The sequence below is a fragment of the Alexandromys fortis genome, unplaced genomic scaffold, assembly GCF_014885135.2.
Source record: "Alexandromys fortis isolate MF-2015 unplaced genomic scaffold, M_Fortis_MF-2015_v1.1 scaffold_13, whole genome shotgun sequence".
NCBI lineage: Eukaryota > Metazoa > Chordata > Mammalia > Rodentia > Cricetidae > Alexandromys > Alexandromys fortis.
The window spans coordinates 13,185,381-13,206,422 of NW_026067908.1; the positions used below are offsets into that span (position 1 = coordinate 13,185,381).

Consider the following 21,042-nt stretch of genomic DNA (forward strand, 5'->3'; position numbering starts at 1 on the left):
CCAGGCTTGGTACATCTTAATCCCACTGATGGAGAATAAGATGCAGAACCACAGTTAAAAGCCAAATTTGAAGCAAGCTTTAATTAAATACTGGCCAGGTAAATGGGCTCTGACCAGGTCCGTAACCAGGTTCGTGGGAAATGGCCCTGAGTCGCTGGTTGCAGTGGCTTAAAGAAGAAAAGCCCACAATTCATTGCATTTCCCATCAGGTCCAATCAGGGGCACGCGGACATCCTGATGTGTCTCCTGCCTATGGACCTCCCACCCACAAGTGATCCAACACAGCTGGTGCGGATGAGTCAGACAAACCTGTTCAGGGGAGTTAAACCATCTGGCTTGCTAACTCCCATTAACAACAGCCTCCAGCATTTCAGGAACTATTTGTCCTTGGGCAAGGGGCTTGCAGATCAGAGGCGTTTTTTTGTTTCATGGATCTCTGAGGCATAGTAATTAAAACTTAATATATAATTTTGCCTCTCACGTTCAGAAGGAAACAAGATGCTGCGCATAAGATCATTGAGTAATAGCTATCTCACACAGTGAATGGTCCCTCCCAGGAACCATGCGGCAGGCCCTAGGGCCCAGGCTCCCAACTCTGATGAGATAGATCCTTTTTCCAGTATCGGGAAATGGGAGAGCCCACCACCTTTCAGTCACATGGCCCTTACTGGTGGCCCTTACTAGTGGTAGGACCTAGACCTGGAAGTCAGCTGCAGCCCTGCCTCTTGCTTCTATCCAAACACATTGCCCTATGTTCCAGGAGGCTGCCACTTCCCACAGATAGCCACCCTCCCAGTGCATCCCTGCAAGTGGTCCCTGCTCTGCCTCCTCAATGTCACTCTCTCTAGTGATTCAATGACACCCCCAGTAATTCAAGAAAGGGGCCCCTTCCTTTGGGTACATCCTCTGGATCTTGACCTCTTTTATTTTAGGCAGGGTCTCATTGTGTATCCCTGGCTGGCCAGAATCTTGCTATATAGACCAGACTGACCTTGAACTCGCAGAGATCTGCCTGCCTCCTACCTCTGCCTCCTGAGTGCTGGCACTAAAGGTCTGGGCGACCAGTCCTGAACTACCTTGACTTTGCAAACCTCTTACCTTTGGTATTTTCTCAAGCTCAGACTTGGCTCTCAGCTGAAAGATTTTGCCTTTTAACACTCTTTTTCCTACTTGATGTCATGTATTTATGCTCCAGATCTGCTCCCAGAAGCCCCTGGGAAAATCAGAGATTTCTACTGCATAGAGACAAGAGACAGATGTGATAAACAGGGCAGCCTCTCCTTTAGGAGCAGACTCTGCTCTGGGTCATGAATCTCCACACATTGGACAGCCATCTCCTCTCTGACTTGGTTTGTTCTCCTAATCCAGGGTTCTCCTGAGTGGGCCAGGAGGCTTCGGAGTACATCTTAGGAAACTAACAGAAGCAATAATAGAAAAATGGTCACACTACTGTAATTGTGTCTCCTTGGGAAGTGGGCACGTTGGGAGAAAAAGTTGTGTGGGTAGATGGGAAGTTATGCAGTTATGTGGAGATATTTGGGTGCCAGAGACACACTGCCTCACTGTCTACTGAACTCTAAAGCCCAACAGGGACCGTGGTCTCTGCTGTGGTTGTAACGATCACCCGCAGACCTGTGGATCTATTTAGCAATAGCGGTGCACAGGCTTCGTGTGTCAGGTCAACTTCATCCCATTCTCTAGAGACATCTAAGCAGAGAGCCACTGGGGAGGTCTGTCGCACAGCTAGGAGGAGCCACCAGGCACACAGCCCCAGGCTGTCTTCCCCAGCAATCCCATCATTAGTGTCCTCTTAGAGCCTGCCTCTTTCCCTCCAAATTACTTTCAGTTTCTCTAGATTATATCAACAATCTCTCTACTGGCCCCAGGCCTCTGATTTATCTTTTAGTTCTTCACAAGAATGTTCATTTCGAACTGGGCAGGATGTTACACATTTATAAACCCAGTTCTCCAGAAGCTGAGTGAAGCAGAAAGATTGACAGTTCAGAGCCAGCCTGGGTTACATGGTGAGACCCTATCTCAAGACCAAACTAAACCAAACCAACCCCCACAACAAACAAAACCCCAAACACCTCTTCTTAAAATTTCACCAACTTACTCATTTAAAGATCGTTAGTGAACTCTGTGACCTGGGCAATAAGTCACGTGGTTGGCATGGCTCCGAGTTGCTTCATGATTCAGCTTTTCTTCGCTTTCCCCATTTTGTCTTCCTCTCCTTACTCTTCACCACCCACACTTTAAGTTGTGGCCATAGAAACTTTACCCACCCCGGGTGTGCTGTGTGCGCTCACAGCTCTGTGTCTTTGCTGTTTCCCTGACTTCCACCTAGAGAATGGCTGCCTGTTTCTGCAGAGTGGACTCCTCTGACATTTACTGGCTTGCTACAGTAACTAATTACTGGTCCAGGTTTAGCTGAGAGCTCCTCGCTTGGGGTCCTTCCTGTAGTCGAAGTCTGACGCTCCTCGGTGACCTTTCTACTTACGCCTGGCCTTTGGCTAGGGCAGTCATTCTCTCTCTCTCTCTCTCTCTCCCTCTGCCTATGTCCATCCCTTCTTCTCCAGATGGCTTCTATGAGAAGCTGCTTAGACATCCTCACATCATGACCGCCTCTTACATGGTAGAGTTCTTACATGGTAGCTGACTTCCCAACATACGTGCAATCTGAGAGGCCCCTGGTGGGAACTGCCAGTCTCTTTATAGACTAACTTTAGAGTTCTGTTAGCATCATCCCTGCCATGTTCTTTTGGTCAAAGCATTGCATGACAGCAGAGATTCAAAGTTGTGAGGAAATAGATTCCCCCTTTCTTAATAGGATTAGCTTGCTTGTTTAAAGGGGCTAAGAACTGATGGAGCCATCTTGGAGATTAATTTCTCTTTTTTTAAAATTTTTATGTGTATAGGTGTTTTGCCATGGGTGTCTGGTCCCCTGGAACTGTAATTACAAACAGTTGTGAGCTTCCATGTGGGTTCTGGGAATTGAACCCGGGTCCTCTGGAAGAGTAGTCAGTGCTCTTAACCCCTGATCCAGGATATTAACATCTTACAAAGTTGTTTGCTTTCTTGTTCTGGCAGATTCGTATTTGCTCACATAATACCCCATCCTGTGTCACTCTTGTGAAGTCTCCCTCCATTAGCAAGGCAAAAATGTTCCTCCATATCCAAGAAAATACTTCCAGAGAAAGGGGAAAAGTTAGTCAGCAAGGAAGACTACTGTAAACTGTGTCCAATTACTCAGCACATTGCAGTTTGCTGCTGCCGTATTCGATCATAAAGCCTTTGAGAGAAATGGCTGTTACTGACTTCTCTTTGTGCCTCTAGAATGTATAATTCAGCAACAGACGCATGTGTACTTTGTAAATAGTAGCTGAGTTATATGGATCAAATTGCTGATGTTTTATGTATTTTTGCACTAATCCCAGTGAATGTGTGCAGGCCCTCCTTCGTTCCCAGTAGAGAGTCACAGACATTGACTTCCATCAGGGGACCTCAGTTCTTTACGTTTTGGGCTTCCACAAAAACAGTAACTATAATACTGAGAACGTTTATTATGCACCAGACACAGGACTGAGTGTATCATATTCATTATTAATTAACTAGGCCTCACAATAATCTTACATTAATCTTATATTATTATTCCCACTTTTAGAGGATGAGACAGGGGGAAGCTGAGTAGGTTTCCCAAGGTCACAGAGTAGATTATAGACTTGGCTCTGGTATTCTCTTTTGTTTCTCTAGTGAGGTTTTTTTTTCCTTTTGAAACAAAGTATCACTCTATAGTTTAGGCTAGTCTGGAACTTAAAACTCCTGCCTTAGCCTTAAGTGCTGAGAATACAGACGGGCACCACAATACCCCGCTAAGCTTTGTAGTCTTGACCTCTAAGCTCAATTTTCTCACAATGTGTTCACACCCCATGTCCAGAGGTAACAAGGGTGTCCTATGAAGAGCTCTAAAGGATTAGTTAACCAGGGTGGATGGGGGGGGGCAGTGATAATCTGTGCAAGTCCTAATGACTTCAAGTAGTCATTGGACTGACAGGTTCCTCGTGTCTCCTGTGGGAGTCAGGAGGGATATTGTGGTGCCCTGGCCTAAGGAAGCCTGGCTTAGGTGTCTCTAAGAGACCATGGGACCCACATATCTATGAAAATATATCTGTCCCTTTCGACTTTTATGAGATTTCCTCTGTTGACAACTGTGTCTCAGTCCATGAGGCAGGTGGCGTTTCCTCATTAGCATGGACTTTTGAAGTGGAACTCTTATTGTTCCCTCCTACTCAGTTTTCGGGGGGAAGAAAAACTTGGCACCCATGATCACCTACTACAGTTCCTGTTGGTCTTTAGGTAACCAGGGATTTAGGCACCCCAGGAGCTTAAGAAATATAGGTGTTATAAATTATCAATAGTTTAGCCTTTTGTAAGATTTGCTGGAACCTATCTGAGGCATTCCAGTGTCTTTTTGAATGCTGAGAAAACTGTCTGTCTCCTCCTGCAGAATCTTCCGTGTCCATCAGTATTAGCTGGTGCCCTCCTTTGACAAATCGCTGGGCTCTGGCTCAGCAGTTACACGATGCCACCCAGAACAACAGTGTTAGACAGTTTTGTTTTCCTGATCTGCAGCTCGATTCATGATAACAACTGAGGTGGCATATTGAAACTAAGAAAGCACAGGCGTTGGCTAAATACACATTGATTTGATAAGACAATATCCCAGCACAGGCAGCAAGCCCATAGGCTCTGCAGCATCCTTCGACGGCTAGAGCACTGGAGGAAAGGCTCGTTCCGGTAATGTGATGGTAAAGTCACGACATTCAGCATCATGTTAACTTTGTGCTCTTTCTTTATGTCTCATACCTCCCAGCCAAGGACCGATCCTCTCAGGGGGATGAAGAGAAAGATCGTCTAAAGAGCCACCCTTACTCTGTGGAGACCCCGTATGGCTTTCATTTGGACTTGGACTTCCTCAAATATGTGGATGACATCGAGAAAGGACACACCATCAAAAGGATTCCCATCCACAGAAGAGCCAAGCAGGCTAAGTTTAGTACTTTGCCTCGAAACTTTAGCCTTCCCAATAGTGGGCCTCGCACCCACTCCGCTTCTCCCCAGCAAAACTGGTCTCCTGTGGTGCCCAGAAAGATATCCCTGGGGACCCAGGAGCAATCCCAGTCACTGCCACTAGGTGATGTCCCCCGGGCCTCAGCGCATGGCAGTGAGCTGAGCTATCACAGGAAGACCCTTTTGGCAGAGGCTACCAGGCAGGTGGAGACTGGGCCTCTGGAAGATGGTGGGAGTGGACGGCCCCAGCTTTTGAGGGCATCCAGCATGCCTGCTACACTACTGCAGAACCGAGCCCCTGATGAGTCCGGTCTGACCTCAGGTCCTTCCGCACTTCTTGCCCTCCCTCAGCTCCAGGGGGAAGGCACTGTCTGTGATGGTACCTTTGACCCCACAAAAGGCTTCACAGGTTTCGAAGCAACAACCCAGTCAACAGACAGGGAGTTAGGAGAGCTAGAACCAGCCATTCCAGAGTTGGTCTGGGAGGGGGCTGAGCCTGAAGAAGGTGGCATAAAGGCCTCAAGTCACCTCTCTCAGCCGGGTCCTCCCTCCTCAGTCCAGAATGTACCCATGGTTCTCGGGGATGCAGAAATTCAGCACCAAGTCAGTAAAGCAGAGGGGGTGTTAACTCCTGGCTCGTCCACGCCCAGCCCACCCCCTCTCCCGTCCCCCATCCCTGAGAATGAGCTCACCCTTGAGGAAATTGAGCTCAACATCAGTGAGATCCCACCTCCTCCACCCATCGAGGTGGATGTGAGGAACATTGGTATCCAGGCAACAGAGGAAAGCCTGGGCCTGGTAGAGACAGACTCTGGCAACACCTCCAGCCTGAAGAATCAGATCTCGGCCCTTGAGGACAAGCTGTCAGGAAAAACAGAGGAGCTTGCCCAGGTCAGAGCTGCCCTCACGCAGCAGCAAGAGGAGACCAAGGCTAGGGAACAGAGGATTAAGGAGTTGGAGTGTGCTGTAGCCCAGTTAGAAGAAAAGTTTAGTCAAGGGAAGGTCAGCGATGCTCTGGACCAGACTGACGCCATGGTGAACACTGACCCTCTCCTTGAACTCATCCCCAAAGAATCATGTGACAAGAACATTGGTGTCAACCTGCTGAGAACCCCAGATCCTGAATGCTGGGCATCTAGAGCAGAGAAGAACGGCTTCCCACGGGTCCAAAACAGTCACAAGCAAGGACGTCAGAGCCCTGAAGAGCCTGTGCTGCTGCCCCAAGTGTCAATGCCAAGGGGACCTGAGCAGGTCCTTGCCTCGTCCTTATGTAGCTGCCTCTCCATGGAACTCAGGATCGAAGAAGATGTCTCTGAGGAGGAGAGAGGCCCACAGGTGGGGGCCGAGGACTTGAGCAGGCCAACAGGAGCCTCTTCCTGGAGCAGCCACAGAGGGACTGCAGCGGTGATCAGGGAGGAGGCCAGCTCGGAACTCCCAGGGGCCGAGCATCCAGGAAGGCCGGCGAGTTCGCCACAAGATGCCACAATCGGGCAGTATGTTAAGAAGATCCAGGAGCTACTGCAGGAGCAGTGGAACTGCCTGGAGCATGGGTACCCCGAGCTAGCCAGCGCCATCAAGCAGCCTGCCTCCAAGCTCAGCAGCATCCAGAGCCAGCTGCTCAGTTCCCTCAACCTATTGCTCTCTGCCTACTCAGCCCAGGCCCCAGAGCAGAAGGAACCTCCTGCCCCTCCCTCTTCCACCACTCAGCCATCAATGGGTAAATACCGATACCTGGGCCCTGCTTCTCCTTTACGTGTAGGGACTAGGGGCTTTAATTATGAATATGTTTTTGAAAAGATTTTAACACCCTCAGGTACTCAGGGAAATAAAAACTGATCTGTCGAGGCCTTGTTACCGGATTGTGTCTAGCTGCAGGGCTTCCACATAAATCTAAGTAGATAGCACAGACCACAGAGGTACCCAGCGTGGAGGGAAAGCCATTGCCAAACCTGAAGCAGCAAGCCTTCCCAGAGAGTGCTTGTCTGTGATGCTTTATGTATAGTCCGTGTCAAAGCTCAAGAATGGTACTGCCTGTTCACTCCTCCTGGGTCTTCCTTCTTGCTTCCTGGACTCCGGCAATTCCCACCTTCCTTTCTGGCCTTTCATGGCAAAGGTTTTCTCTAGCTTGAATTTGAAGGGACATTAGAATGAGACCTGAAATAGTTCATCTGATATTTGGGGTGTGGAAAGATAAGGAAGGGGGGGGAGGAATGGCTGGAAGGAGGGAGGACAAGGGGGGAATGGAAGGAGAGGAAGGGATGCTCATGTATAGAAGTCACCCCTTAGCTGAGCAGGAATGATTGAGACAGCACACACACCCTTCACTGTTGCACGAAGCTGAACCATCGAGCGCCTTGCACAACACAGGTCACCAATCCGCCACTGTCTCGCTTTTCAGCTACTTCCCAGCCCTGAGATAATGCTGACACTACACACATGGTTCTGAGACGTGTTCCAATAGCTACTCTGTCATCCACACACAAAGAGTGACATCGTTTCTAGGGACAGTTCTACAAACATTGAACACAAGGGCCTCCCACTAACAGTCTGAAAACGCCCAGTCTACATTATCTACCCCTATTCCTTTCTCCTTCTTCATATACCCATATCCTCTTAAAGCAAGAATCCTGGTCTGACTGCCCCAAGGTCATTCTAACCTGTGATATTGTGTCTGCCTAGAGATCTCTCCGTCGACCAGCCTTAAATCCATAATGAAAAAGAAAGACTATGGCTTCCGTGCAGGAGGTAATGGGACCAAAAAGAACCTTCAGTTTGTTGGGGTTAACGGTGGGTAAGCATCGCCTGTGAAGCACAGACCGCCTTTCCTGCTACCTAATCCACTGTTGTCCTTAGCACCCTTGTCCTGGGGGTCTCGTTCTTCTGTAGGGATTCACTCTCCGTGGCCTGGCGGGTTTGCAAGTGTCTGACTCCTTGCCAGCTGCACTGGTCTCTTGGAACCTCTGCTTTTAATGGCTTGTCCTGGTCTCCTCAGGATCTGCCTTTAGGTGGCTTATGGGAGTTTCGGGGTCTCTGGGCCCTTTGAGGAAGGCCTCTGACTTGAACACAACAGTAGCACAAGCTCTACAGTTTGTTGAACTTCAAGTTTGATCTCTGTTTCCTTCTGGTGCTGAGACTCGAACCCAGGTCTTGCACACAATAGCAGGTACTCTATCTACCACTACACCCCCAAGCCCAGTCCACTTGTGTTTTTCTTCTGCAAATACAACAAAAACAACTAATCATTGCTACCAGGATATGAGCCACGCCTTCTCTAGACTGGGAGACTGGCTGTTAGTATCATCCATCAATAAGAATGCATTCTGGGAAAGGCATCCTTGGGGTTTCATCATTGTGGGCATCAGAACACTGCACAAGCTGTGACGTCACTAAGCAATATAATCTGGGGTGTATGGGGATTTGTGGGTGAATGGTATGCTCTTAACTTGTACCTCACTGATCCTAAATTGGTCATTTCACTGTTCATTAAAAGACAGCTGTATGCTAGGTGGGTTTTTTAAAAAAAAAAAAAGGCAAGTACATCCTGGTTGTTGCCTTTGACTCACAGGTAAGTCAAGAAACAAAGAGAGCCCAGTGAGAGCTCAGCTGGCTAAAGTGCTTGCCACCAAGGCTGAGGACCTGAGTTCAATCCCCAGGACCCACAAGGCAGAAGGAGAGAACTGACTCCCTCAGACTGTCCTCTGACCTCCATGCACACACTGTGTGTGTGTGTGAGAGAGAGAGAGAGAGGGGGGGGGGGATACTAATGAATAAGTAGATGTAATATAATTTAAAAAAAATAAGGAAAGGGAACTGTTGATTGGCTATTCTGACAAGGAAGTACCGATTGCTATAGAAACCTGAAGAAATTCTAGCCCAGACCCGGAAGGGCCTTGATGGCATGGCCATGTTCTTTTCCTCTTTGCTTGCCCTGCCCATGGAGTCTTCTCCTGGTCACTGGTCAGTATTTGAATCTCTAGAACCATGGTTTTCAGCATGGCCGCACACCAGAGACACCAAGCTTTGGAAATTCTTGATTGCAGTCATGGAAACTGGTGTAGTTAGCGTGGGGTACAGTCCACATACTGAGAATGCTAAACACTCTGAAGATTCTAGTGTGTAGCCAAGGTTAGGAAACCATCTCTCTCTCTCTCTCTCTCTCTCTCTCTCTCTCTCTCTCTCTCTCGCTCTCTTACACACACACACACACACACACACACTTTATTTTTGAGACAGAGTCTTACTATGTAGCCCAGGATAGCCAAGTACTTGGTTCTCCTACCTCTGTCCCCTGAGTACCGAAATTGCAGGTACAAACCACTATGCCCAGCTAGAACCTGTATTCAACATGAAGTCGGTCTTCTTCCCTTCACTGCCCTTTTATTTGTGGCTATTATCACATTAGAACCTTGTGGAGCGGGTATTGAGGGGCTCACCACTGTCAGATGTAATCCAGGCTGGAGCAGGGAAGCTACAGGAGGATTCCTGGCCATGCAGAGAAATGAGGTAGTTCCGGAATCTCAGGTAGATGTAAGGAGTTAACCTAGACCTGGGCCCCTCTCCGGCTTGGACATTAGGGTTCCAGTAGCAGGTACTGGTGTTGACATACACCACTGGCCCTGGTCAAGAAGGATCGATCAAATGACCTTCTGCCTTTTTCTAGCTATGAGACCACTTCCAGCGAGGAGACCAGTGGGGAGGACACCTCCCCTGAGGACGCGTCTGACGGTGAGATTGAGAAGAACCGTGATTGCTCAGAGCCCAGACAGGACAGAGACACACATCCCGTCCGTGAGACTGGGCAAGGTGTCACGGAAGGTGCCGGTAACTCAGGCCAGACAAGTGGGTCTGGGGAGGAGATCTCTCACCTGAGGCCTGAGAGGTGAGTCACATAGGTAGCATTGGGACACGTGCTACTCTAAAGAGGGGCAAGGGCACATTTCTCCTTCACCCAGTCCCATTGTGCTTGTGTGCAGTTTCACCCATCCCCTGAGCGATGTTTCTCGAGGGTCTGCTTTGTGTCGACCCCTATGCTGAGTGAACCAAACAAATGTGACCTCTGCCCCCATGAGAAACAACTCAAACGGCCCAAGTTCTAGATAACCAGCATGTGTTGGCGCTGTAAACAGGGCAGACTTCACATGTATTTCGGGACTCATCTCAGCAGTCCCAGAGGTAGCACTTCCCATAATCCTGCTTCACAGAGATGGAAACAGTGGCCCTGGGATCCCTGAGTAGGGCAAGGATTTGGGCCCAGGCCTTCTGATTCTTTTTTTTTTATTTTTTGCTTTAAAAAAACAACAACAACAACAACAACAACTATCTTTTCTCATTTTATGTGCCAATCCCAGTTCCTACCCCCTCCGGTCCTCCTATTCCATCCATCTTCCTCCCCTATCCCCCATCCACTCCTCAGAGAGGGTTAGGCTTTCCATGGGGAGTCAACAAAGTCTAGCGCATTGCTTTGAGGAAGGACCAAGACCCTCTTTACTATATCAAGGCTGAGCAAAGTATCCCTCCAAAGAGAATGGGATCCAAAAAGCCAGTACAAGCAGAAGGAATAAATCCTGGTCCCATTGCCAGTGGCCCCACAGTCTGCCCCAGCCACACGACTGTCACCCACACTCAGATGGCCTAGTGTGGTCCTGTGCTGGCTGGTTCCTTCCCTGTCAGGCCGGAGTTGTTGGGCTCTGATTAACTCAGGTAAACTGTTTCAGTGGTTGTCCCCATCATGGTCTTGACCTCTTTGCTCATATTCTCATTCCTCCCACTCTTCAACAGGACTTAGGGAGCTCAGCCCAGTGCTCTGCTGTGGGTCTCTGCCTCTGTTTCCATCAGTTGCTGGATGAAGCTTCTATGATGATATTTAAGACATTCACCAGTCTGACTACAGGGCAAATCAAGATCAGGCACCCTCTCTTCTATTGCTTATGGTCTTAGCTGGGGTCATCCTTGTGGATTCCTGGGAATTTCTCTAGTGACAGGTTTCTTCCTAGCCCCATGATGGCTTCCTCAATCAAGATATCTCTTTCCTTGCTCTCTGTCTCTGTCCTTCCCCCATCTTGGCTATCCTGTTCCCTCAAGTTCTCCTTCCCCGTCTCCTTCTCCCTCCTCTTCCCCTTTTATCCTCCCTTCTTCCCCCACCCCCATGCTCCCAATTTTCTCAGGAGATCTTGTCTCTTTTCCCTTCCCAGGGAGAGCTATTTGTTTCTGTGGGTTCTCCTTGTTACTTGTTACTGGGGTCATGGACTATAGACTTGTTATCCTTTGCTTTACAACTAGTATCCACTTAAGAGTGAGTACATACCATGCTCATCTTTCTGGGTCTGGGTTACTTCACTCAGGATGTAGTTCCATCCATGTGTATGCAAATTTCAAAATGTCATTGTTTTTTACCCCTGAGTAGTACTCCCTTATGTAAATGTGCCACATTTTCTTTATTTATTCTTCGATTGAGGGGCATCTAGATTGTTTCCACGTTCTGGCTATTACACGTAAGGCTTCTATGAACATAGCTGAGCACATGTTCTTGTAGCATGATTGAAGATCCTTTGGGTATATGCCCAAGAGTGGTATTGCTGGGTCTTGAGGTAGGTTGATTCCCACTTCTCTGAGGAACTGCTATACTGATTTTCAGAGTGGTTGTACAAGTTTGCATTCCCACCAGCAATGGAGGAGTGTTCCCCTTGCTTCACATCTCTCCAGCATAAGTTATCATTGGTGTCTTTGACCTTAGCCATTCTTACAGGTGTAAGATGGAATCTCAGTGTTGTTTTGATTTGCATTTCCCTGATGACTAAGGATGTTGAACATTTCCTTAAGTGTCTTTCAGCCATTTGAGATTCTTCTGTTGAGAACTCTCTGTTTAGATCTGGACCCCATTTTTTAATTGAATTACTTGGTATTTTGATGTCTAATTTCCGGTTCTTACACATTCTCTTCTGCCATTGCCCAAGTGCTGGGACTTCATGCAACTGGTGACAACAGTTCCACACTTTGACCATCAGGGTCACCTCAGTGTCCTGGAAGCAGCCCTATAGGTCTGATCTGAGGCCTGTAAGGAGAGATGCTGGGAAACGCCCAGCCCAGAGTAGGCCCTCAATACACAGAAATGGGCCAGCTAGAACCATTAGCATCACTCCACCATCTTCAGTGTGGCTTTGGGAGATGGAAGAACAGAGATGGCCATAAGCAGGCCTACAGGGCTGCTCCGTTGCAACAGCCCAAGCAGAACGTGCTATTAAATCTTCATGAGAAGAAGTCCTCACAGTCATGAGACAAGTGCCTGTCACTGTGGTACCCCAGCCTCAGAGCTTCTCATCTTACCAACGCTATCCGTGTTAGTCCTGTCCTTCATGGGGGACAACTCGAAGAAACTGCTGGCGGGGATTGGGTTCTTTGGGTTTGTCTGGACACCCGGGCAGGAAGCGATCTCTTTCCTTCCTGGCATGGCCATAACTGGCACTGGGCCTTTACCCCATGCCTTCCTTATCTGCTGCAGCCCCTGCCAAGAGCAGCATGAAAAGACAGCACCTGACCTTCAGAAGTGCTCAGAGGCCGAGCCACGTAGAGCTATGAGCGGCCATGTTTCTTAGGAATGCCCCTCATTGTGGAGAGGTTGCCCAGCTTGAGCGTTTCGGCTGTTGAAGGCGGAGAGTGAATGTCTTTCTGTCAGCATACTCAACGATATAATCTCTCTGTTTCCTTCAGGTGTAAACCCTCAGAGGAATTTCTTAACGCATGCCAGGCACTGAGCCAACACCTGCCAGAAACCGGGGCCACCACCGATCATCTCCTGGTACTCGGACTTCCCACTGTCACACAGGGGTTTCCAGTGGGATGACTTTGGTCCCTTACCTGCGGTGGCAGTGACACACACACACACACACACACACACAGAGTTCCATTCATCGGGCATTCTGTGATTTACCCAAGTGCTGTCCCCTCAGGAGACAAGCTGAGAAAATAGAAAGATTCTGTACCAGAAAGCTAGCCATGGGTCAGAGGCATTTTACCAACTATTTCTAAAAGTCATAGCCAAGTGCCTGCCACTAAACTCGGTGGCTTAGACTTCAAAGTGCCTTGCAGTTCAACAAAACCATGGGTAAAGTAGAAAAAGACATGCGGAACATGACATGGGTTTTATTTCCAGGACCTCTTCCGAAGGCAGTTAACTCAATGCACAGGGCCGGTTTCCTCAGCAATAAACAGCAGTGATTGGTAGCCTGTCTCTATCTCCCTTAAGTTCTCACATTTGATGCTACCATGCTATGGCTTTGCTTAACGGGTATTAATGGGTCAAGAGACCAAAAATAAAACCATATCTCCATTTGATTTGCCCCACCCTTATGTCCCGTGGAGATTCGAACCTGTAATTCTTGCATTCTAGTTTTAATCAAGAGCTACTGGCCTGAACCAGGAGATAGCTGTCAGACCCAAAGTGGAAAAACCTGTAAGCACCTTCAAAGCCCATTTTCTCCCTCAGCAGAGCAGCCCAGAGATTAAAAATGATCGATTCAGCAGTGCTTGTTACTCTCCCAACCCAGTCTCAGTTTTTTTTCTTTTTCTTTTTAATCTTAGTTGATTTGGCAAACAGCATTCCCCAGACTGTTAAGGAGCCGGTACGTGCAATGGATGTTGATGGAGGCTCCTGATGCTCAAATTACATAACTAAGCTTGGGTTTTTTGTTTTTTTTTTTTAGTTTTTCGAGACAGGGTTTCTCTGCAGCTTTGGAGCCTGTCCTGGAACTAGCTCTGTAGACCAGGCTGGTCTCGAACTCACAGAGATCCGCCTGCCTCTGCCTCCTGAGTGCTGGGATTAAAGGCGTGTGCCACCAACGCCCGGCACTAAGCTCGGTTTTAACTGTTTGTTCATTCATTCATTCATTCATCGTTTTTGAGATAAGGTCTTACACAGTCCAACCTGATCTCAGACTCATACAGCCAAGTGCGACTTTGAAAAGTCTACCACTGTATTCCATGATACCAGGGCTTTCCTTCAGATCTTCTGGATGCTCTAGATAAAGAAGATATTCTGATACAGAGAAATGTTTTAGCCACAAATTCTGATGTTTCTGCTCCGGAAATGTGACAAAAGCCCACATTAAACCAAACAGGATGTGAAGCCCTGCATCCCTGCCATCTTGCCCCTACCAAAGAGGCAAAGTAGGTTTTAAAATTACCTCACCCCATAGAACTGTGGAAACAAGGAAGCCAGACCCATTTGATAACAGGAACAAGAAATATTCCATGGGAGTGTATGGTCACTTGGCTGAGCCAGGGCTTGTATCTGGTCGTGTGAGTTTAATGACTAAACCTGGATCCTCTTCTAGAATGAGCATAAAATCATTTATAATAACTACATCCAGCAGGGTGGTAGTGGCGCACGCTTTTAATCTCAGAACTCGCGAGACAGAGGCAGGCGGATTGAGTTCGAGGCCAGCCTGCTCTACAAGAGCTAGTTCCAGGACAGGCTCCAAAGCTACAGAGAAACCCTGTCTCAAAAAACAAAAACAAAACAAAAAATAATAGCCACATACCAATATCATCTCTTGTCCATCAGATAAATATTTGAAACATGTGGCCTGTTTGTTACACACAGAGCTGATCCTTCTTCTACTTGCTGTTTATTTTGTATATAATTGCCAACGGGTGGGAAGTAGAGGGCTGGGAGAATCAGAGCAGCATCAAGTGTGCAGCAGGATTCTTGGTCCTGCCATCTCGGATCCCCCAGATAAGACAGGACGGACCACAGGGAAGTGTGAGAGAGGCAGAGAGGCAGAAGCATCCACAGCTGACCTATCCAAGTGTCCCCGAGAGCTCTAACTAGGGTGTCTAGGCCGGGAGATCTCTCGCAATCAGAATCTTCTGCCGTTTCAGAGGCAAAGTCTGAATACCATCAGCCAAGAGTGGTTCCGTGTGTCCAGCCGGAAGTTATCTAGCCCTGCCGTGGTGGCCGCTTACCTCCTCGAGGTCCAGTCTCGTTCCCCATGTCTTCTGAAGCTGCTTGTCAATCTGGCTGACCGAAGCGGGAACACAGCCCTTCACTACAGCGTGTCTCATTCCAACTTCGCCATCGTGAAGCTGCTGCTGGACACAGGTCAGAGACGGCGCTGTGACACCTGCGTCCATCTTTGGAGGCCCATGGCCTACAAAATGGTATCTTTTTATGTTGCTCAAGCTATCCTGAATGCCTGGACTCAAACCATTGCCCTGCTTCAGTCTCCTAAGTATCTGGGACTACAGTAAGGGGCTTCTTATGTCACAGTCCTTTCTCATCACTCTGAGTTCCTCTTGTCCAGGAACAGGGCCAGACTGGCAAATGCTTTGTTGGGGGGTCGGAGGGCTCAAGGCAGTATTTCACAGGGTAGCTCAGACTGGCCTTGAACTCACAGAGATTCACCTGCCCCTGCCTCCCACGTGCAGGGATTAAAGTTGTGTTTTGTTGTTTTGTTTCTTATTTGGGAAAGCTCCACGAGCTCACACGTCTTCTTCACAACAGGACCCGCGCTAATCTCCGATCATCCCGTCTTAGTACCTGCTCCCCAGAACCAAGTTCCCATTGCCTGTGCTCTGTCATTTATTCTTCACAGTGTCTCTGGTCCCTGTGGTGTCATCAGTACGGTCCCTCTCATGCTGCAGTTGAGCAACTGAGGCTTGGGGCTATAGAATTTGTTCAGGTCATAAGGCAGATTTTGCGTTTGGTCTGTCCAGCTTCAGAGCTGCGCCACACCTCAGGAAAGGCCACCTCCTCTTGTCTCCATAATACACCATTATCAAAAAATAACTCCAATTTACCAATTTGACGCATGCATGTTTCATCAAGTATCTGTTGATTTCTTATGATTTGTGTGCCTTATAATCAGGGATGCAGAAGTGAGTGAGCCCTCTGTTTCTCAGAAGCTTATTGCTTGACTCAGAGCTGGGGCCTGGAAAGATGGCTCATCATTTAAGAACAGTCTGAACCTCCAGAGGACCCAGGTTCATTTTCCAATGCCCACATGGAGGCACACACCTCATCTTAGGGTTTCTACCGCTGTGAAGAGACACCATGACCATGGCAACTCTTACAAAGAAAACATTTAACAGAGGCGATTTGCTTACCGTTCAGAGATTTAGTCTATTATCATCATGGTGGGACACAGAGGCATGCAGACAGACATAGTGCTGGAGAGGTAGCTGCTACATGCTGCTGTGCAGACAACAGGAAGTAGACTGTGATACTGGGGGTGGCTTGCGCATATATGAGACCTCAAAGACCACCCCTACAGTGACACCTTCTTCCAACAAGACCACGCTTCCTAACAGTGCCACTCCCTGTGGGAGCACTATTTTCTTTCAAACCACCACACACCTATCTGTAACTCTAGTTCTAGGAGCTCTGATACCCTCTTCAGGCCTGGGCCGGTACCAGGCATGCATGTGGTACACATATACATGCTGGCAAAGCACTTATACAGATAAAATGCTAAAATAATAATTTTAAAAACTCAGAGTGGGGCCGGGCGGTGGTGGCGCACGCCTTTAATCCCAGCACTTGGGAGGCAGAGGCAGGCGGATCTCTGGGAGTTCTTGACCAGCCTGGTCTACAAGAGCTAGTTCCAGGACAGGCTCCAAAACCATAGAGANTCTTTCTTTCTTTCTTCCTTCCTTCCTCTCTCTCTTTCTTTCTTTCTTTCTTTCTTTCTTTCTTTCTAGATTTATTTATGAGTTGGGTAGTGGTAGCGCACGCCTTTAATCCCAGCACTCAGGAGGCAGAGGTAAATGGATCTCTGTGAGTTCGAAGTAAGCTTGGTCTACAGGGTAAGTTCCAAGACAGCCAAGGCTACACAGAGAAACCCTGTCTCCAAAACAAACAAAAAAGATTTATTTATGTATACAGTGTTCTGCAGAAGAAGTCACCAGATTTCATTCTAGTCGGTTGTGAGCCACCATGTGGTTGCGGGAACTGAACTCAGGACCTCTGGAAGAGCAGCCAGTGCTCTTAACTGCTGAACCAACTCTCCAGCCCAAGCTGTATTGTTTTCATATCCCTGATACATGAGCCCTTGGGTAGGCCCTACAGGCTTGACCCTCATGTTGAACTCCCCACAATATGAGCTAGCAAGAGCCTGTGGGCACACCTGTGAATGTTGTGTGGCTCTAAGAGGAATGGGATCCGTTGCCAGGCAGTTCCAAATCCTGGTCAAACCTCTCCATTGTGTGGATAGTTTATGTGACCTCTCTGGCTTTTAATGTTCTCATCTAGGAAGACTGTGTGTTGTGCCCAGACTTTCGAAATAAAGTCATTGTCATTGATGCCTTGTCTGTCTCTGGCCCTCTTGTGGTCCTCCCTTGTTGAGCATCCTTAGAAAACCTGTAGAGAAAATTAGCCAGTTCTAATGGCTGCTAAAAATGTAAGCCAGTGAATTTGCTGTGGAAACACTAGTCCATGGTGTCTCAGCTAGCAAGCAGTGTTCTGTCGAACCACTGAAGTGCAGTCTGGCTCCAGCCCAGGCTGTTCCAGCACCCCTTCCTTCCCTTGCAGGTGTCTGCAACGTGGATCATCAGAACAAAGCTGGCTACACCGCTGTGATGATCACTCCCTTGGCTTCTGCAGAGACAAAGGAAGATATGGCTGTTGTATGGAAGCTCTTGCGAGAGGGGAATGTAAACATCCAAGCCACCCAGGTAGGTGGAGAGCGCTTGATCTCTCTGCTTCTCGGCAAACATAACACCCCTCCAGTTTGACTCTGCCAGTTGGGTGAGGAGTTCAGTTTAGATCCGTGGAGCCTTTCCCACTCCAGAATGCTGGGGCCGTCAAATGGCACTTATCCAAAAGCCCAATCCTTGATCTTCCTTACAGGCTCTTGGGACGTAGAAAGGCTGGCACAGGTGTCTCTGAACCATCTAGTCTGTGTTCCAACTAAAACAGGGCAAAATCCACCTGGATTTAAATTCTCTGACTTCTCCAACCAAATTCTAATGGTAGCCTCTTGGGAAGGTCTTTGGTGTCTGGCTGCTGAAGTCAATCACCTCTCTTAGCCTCTTGGGAAGGACTTTGCTCGCTGGTTGCTGTAGCCCCTCATCTCTGTGGCTCACCAGATCTGGACCCAGGACACATTTAGGACGCTCAGTACTTTAGAGTTATTGCTGATCATCTCCTCTCTAAAACCTTTTTAAAAAGATTTTGTTGTTGTTGTTAAGACAGGGTTTCCATGTGTAGCCCTGGCTGTCCTGGAACTTGCTCTTGTAGACCAGGCTGGCCTCGCACTCAGAGATCTGCGAGCCTCTGCCTCCCAAGTACTAAGGAAGTGTGCTACCACAGCCTGCTATTTTATTATTTTTAAATGTGTGTGTGTGTGTGTGTATGTGTGTGTGTGTGTGTGTGTCTACCAGGTGTATGCCGGTGCCTGTGGAGGCCAGAGGTGTCAGATCCTCAGGAACTGGACTTACAGGCAGTTGCGAGCTACCCCACATGGGTACTGAAAACCAAACTTATATGTGTATCAGAGCAACACACACCCTTAGTCACAGAGCCATCTCTCTGCCCCCTCTCCCCCAAGCTGTTTTAATACAGTCATGAATGTCCATTAAACTGATGGAGAGTGTGGGTGGCAGGGCAGGCAGGAGCAAGAGTAAGGTCACCAATCCCTCACTCCCAGGGGCTATGAGGATCCCTGCCTCCCAGGCCTTGTCTTACCCAGAGGGTAAAAGCAGAATTCTGTTGGAACTGAGCAATATGACAGACGTGCTTCTTTGGTCCTTAAAGTAACCAGGTCTCAAACATCTCCTGTCTTTCCTTACCTTCCTACCAAGCAGAATGAGCAATACCCGAAATACAGTCACTTATAATCAAAGGGTGTGGCTAGTGGCAGTAGGTGCTTGCCTAGTATGTTTGAGGGGCTGGGTCATTCCCAGGGACTTATACAAAGGAAAGGTTTGTCTAGGCTCTTGGTTTCCGAGACTCAGTCCCTGGCTGCTTTGTCCCATTGCCTTTTTGCCAGTGGTGAGACAGAATGTCATGGCAGGAACACACAGTAGAGAAATCTACCTCTTGCAGAGAGAAAGAAAGAGGGAGGGAGGAGGGGAAGAGGTTAGATAACCAGCCTTTTTAACACACGAGGACACCTGTTAGCAAACTGTAGCACCTGTGTTATAGGAGAGGACCCTGAGTTTGGAGAACCTGAATCTTTTATAATAGGCAAAAGCAAGCCTGACCTGTCCTAGGAGGCACTGCCTCTTCAAAAGCTATTGGCTGTGTAAACATACTTTAAAAGCTCACCTGGGGACCGGATATATGGTTCACGGTTAGGAGCAGTGGATGCTCTCCCAGAGGACCCAGGTTCAATTCCCAGCCATCTAGAACTCTAATTCCAGGATATCTGATCTTTCTTCTGATCTCCCTGGGCACAGACATGTAATCAAATTTTTCTATCCCGCCAGCCAGCTCCCAAATCATGACCCAGAGACTTATTATTAATTATGAAAGCTCGACCAATAGCCTAGGTTCATCCCACCAGCTCTTATAACTTAAATTAACCCATTTCTAGTAATTTGCTTTCTGCCTCGTGGTTTTATTACCTTTACTCTGTACTGTTCATCCTGTTTCCCTGCTTCCTCCCTGCCTAGCTGCGATTCTGTCCTTCTTCTTCCCAGCATCCTCCATGACTGGAAATCCTGCCTAGCTATTGGTCATTCAGCTTTTTGTTAAGCCAATCCGAGTGACATCTTTACAATGTACGAAAAGATTGTTCCACAACACAGACATACATGCAGGCAAAACACATATACACAGAAAATAATAATACTACTAAAAAAATTTAAATATTTGTGTTGAGCCCCCTCTTCTACACTCTCCAAAACAACAGTAGTCTGGGTGGCTCCAAAGTCACTTTGCACACCTCATCCAAGAGCTTTCAGGGATCCCGGAGATGGTTCGGTGGTTAGAACACTTGCTGCTCAAGTATTTGAATCCCCATACTCATATTAAAAAGGTGGGCATGGCTCTGCACACACCTGTAACCCCAGGTCTGTGGGGAGCAGAGACAGGAGGATTGCAGAGGCTGCTGGCTGCTGGCAAAGTGTCAGGGGAGTCTCAGCAAAAACGCCCTCTTCCAGAGGGGAGGCATGAGAATTTAGAAATATAGTAAAGAATATGAAGATGTGAACAAAAATAACAAAACGCAATAAAAATAAAAAAAAAGCTGAGACATGTAGGATAGTATCAGGAGGGAATTTTTCAGTGAGTACTGAAAATTCACCCGTGTTTAACTTCCAGCTGGTTAATATACCCCTGACCCTAAAAACATAGGAATGAAACAAAAGACCTGCATTAACATACAAATTGAAAGTTACGGCTACGTTCAACGTTCACGCCCTAGACTCACGCCCTAGACCAAACACTGTGTAGGCAAACCACTCCCTGGGTGCAATCCCAAATTATTTCCAGAAAGGAAATTGGAACTTATTTGGATTTTAGGTGGGAACCAGCTACTTCCCTATTTCAGGAGCACCTTAAGTCTGGCAACTAGGCACACCTGTGGACAATAGCCTTGCGAGAGCAGAACTCTGCTTCACAACTAGGTGGGACCTTTGTTTGAGTTGGAAGCACAATAACCTTGAATGAACTAAAAACAAGTCCCAAACTCTCTGACCTTTGGCCTCTTTGGGCCTCCACAGCAAAGGAATAAAGAATAGGATGGAGTGTCATAGAGCATGATTTTCATACACCTGCACACGCGACTTTGCACATACGTATTGCGCTCGTGCACACAAACACACATACACACACTCAGAGGAAACATCATTTGGGGAATGTTGCTGCTGTCTAACAGCTCCTTACTGACGGCAGGACACAGGTATTTGTAACTCGCTTTCTGGCTTTCCAAGTCTCCTCAGTCACACACAGCTCCCCTTCCAGAAGACAATTCATAGTGTCTTTATTTTCAATAGTATTATCCTAACAAGCATGCTGATTTTTTTAATTGGAAGAGG

The 21,042-nt window shown here is 47.8% G+C and overlaps 1 protein-coding gene across 3 annotated transcripts in view; it reads left to right on the plus strand.

The window, feature by feature from the left end:
- Kank4 (KN motif and ankyrin repeat domains 4) overlaps positions 1-21,042 on the plus strand; it is a 79,522-nt gene that overhangs the window by 35,682 nt on the left and 22,798 nt on the right. For 2 of the 3 annotated variants that reach the window (XM_050136405.1, XM_050136407.1), the window contains exons 3-8: positions 4,874-6,787; positions 7,750-7,861; positions 9,731-9,949; positions 12,778-12,865; positions 14,947-15,166; positions 17,594-17,736. In XM_050136405.1, coding sequence (XP_049992362.1) covers positions 4,874-6,787; positions 7,750-7,861; positions 9,731-9,949; positions 12,778-12,865; positions 14,947-15,166; positions 17,594-17,736 — 2,696 coding nt within the window. The remainder of the gene's footprint in view (positions 1-4,873; positions 6,788-7,749; positions 7,862-9,730; positions 9,950-12,777; positions 12,866-14,946; positions 15,167-17,593; positions 17,737-21,042) is intronic. The other variant, XM_050136408.1, reaches the window with a different exon arrangement.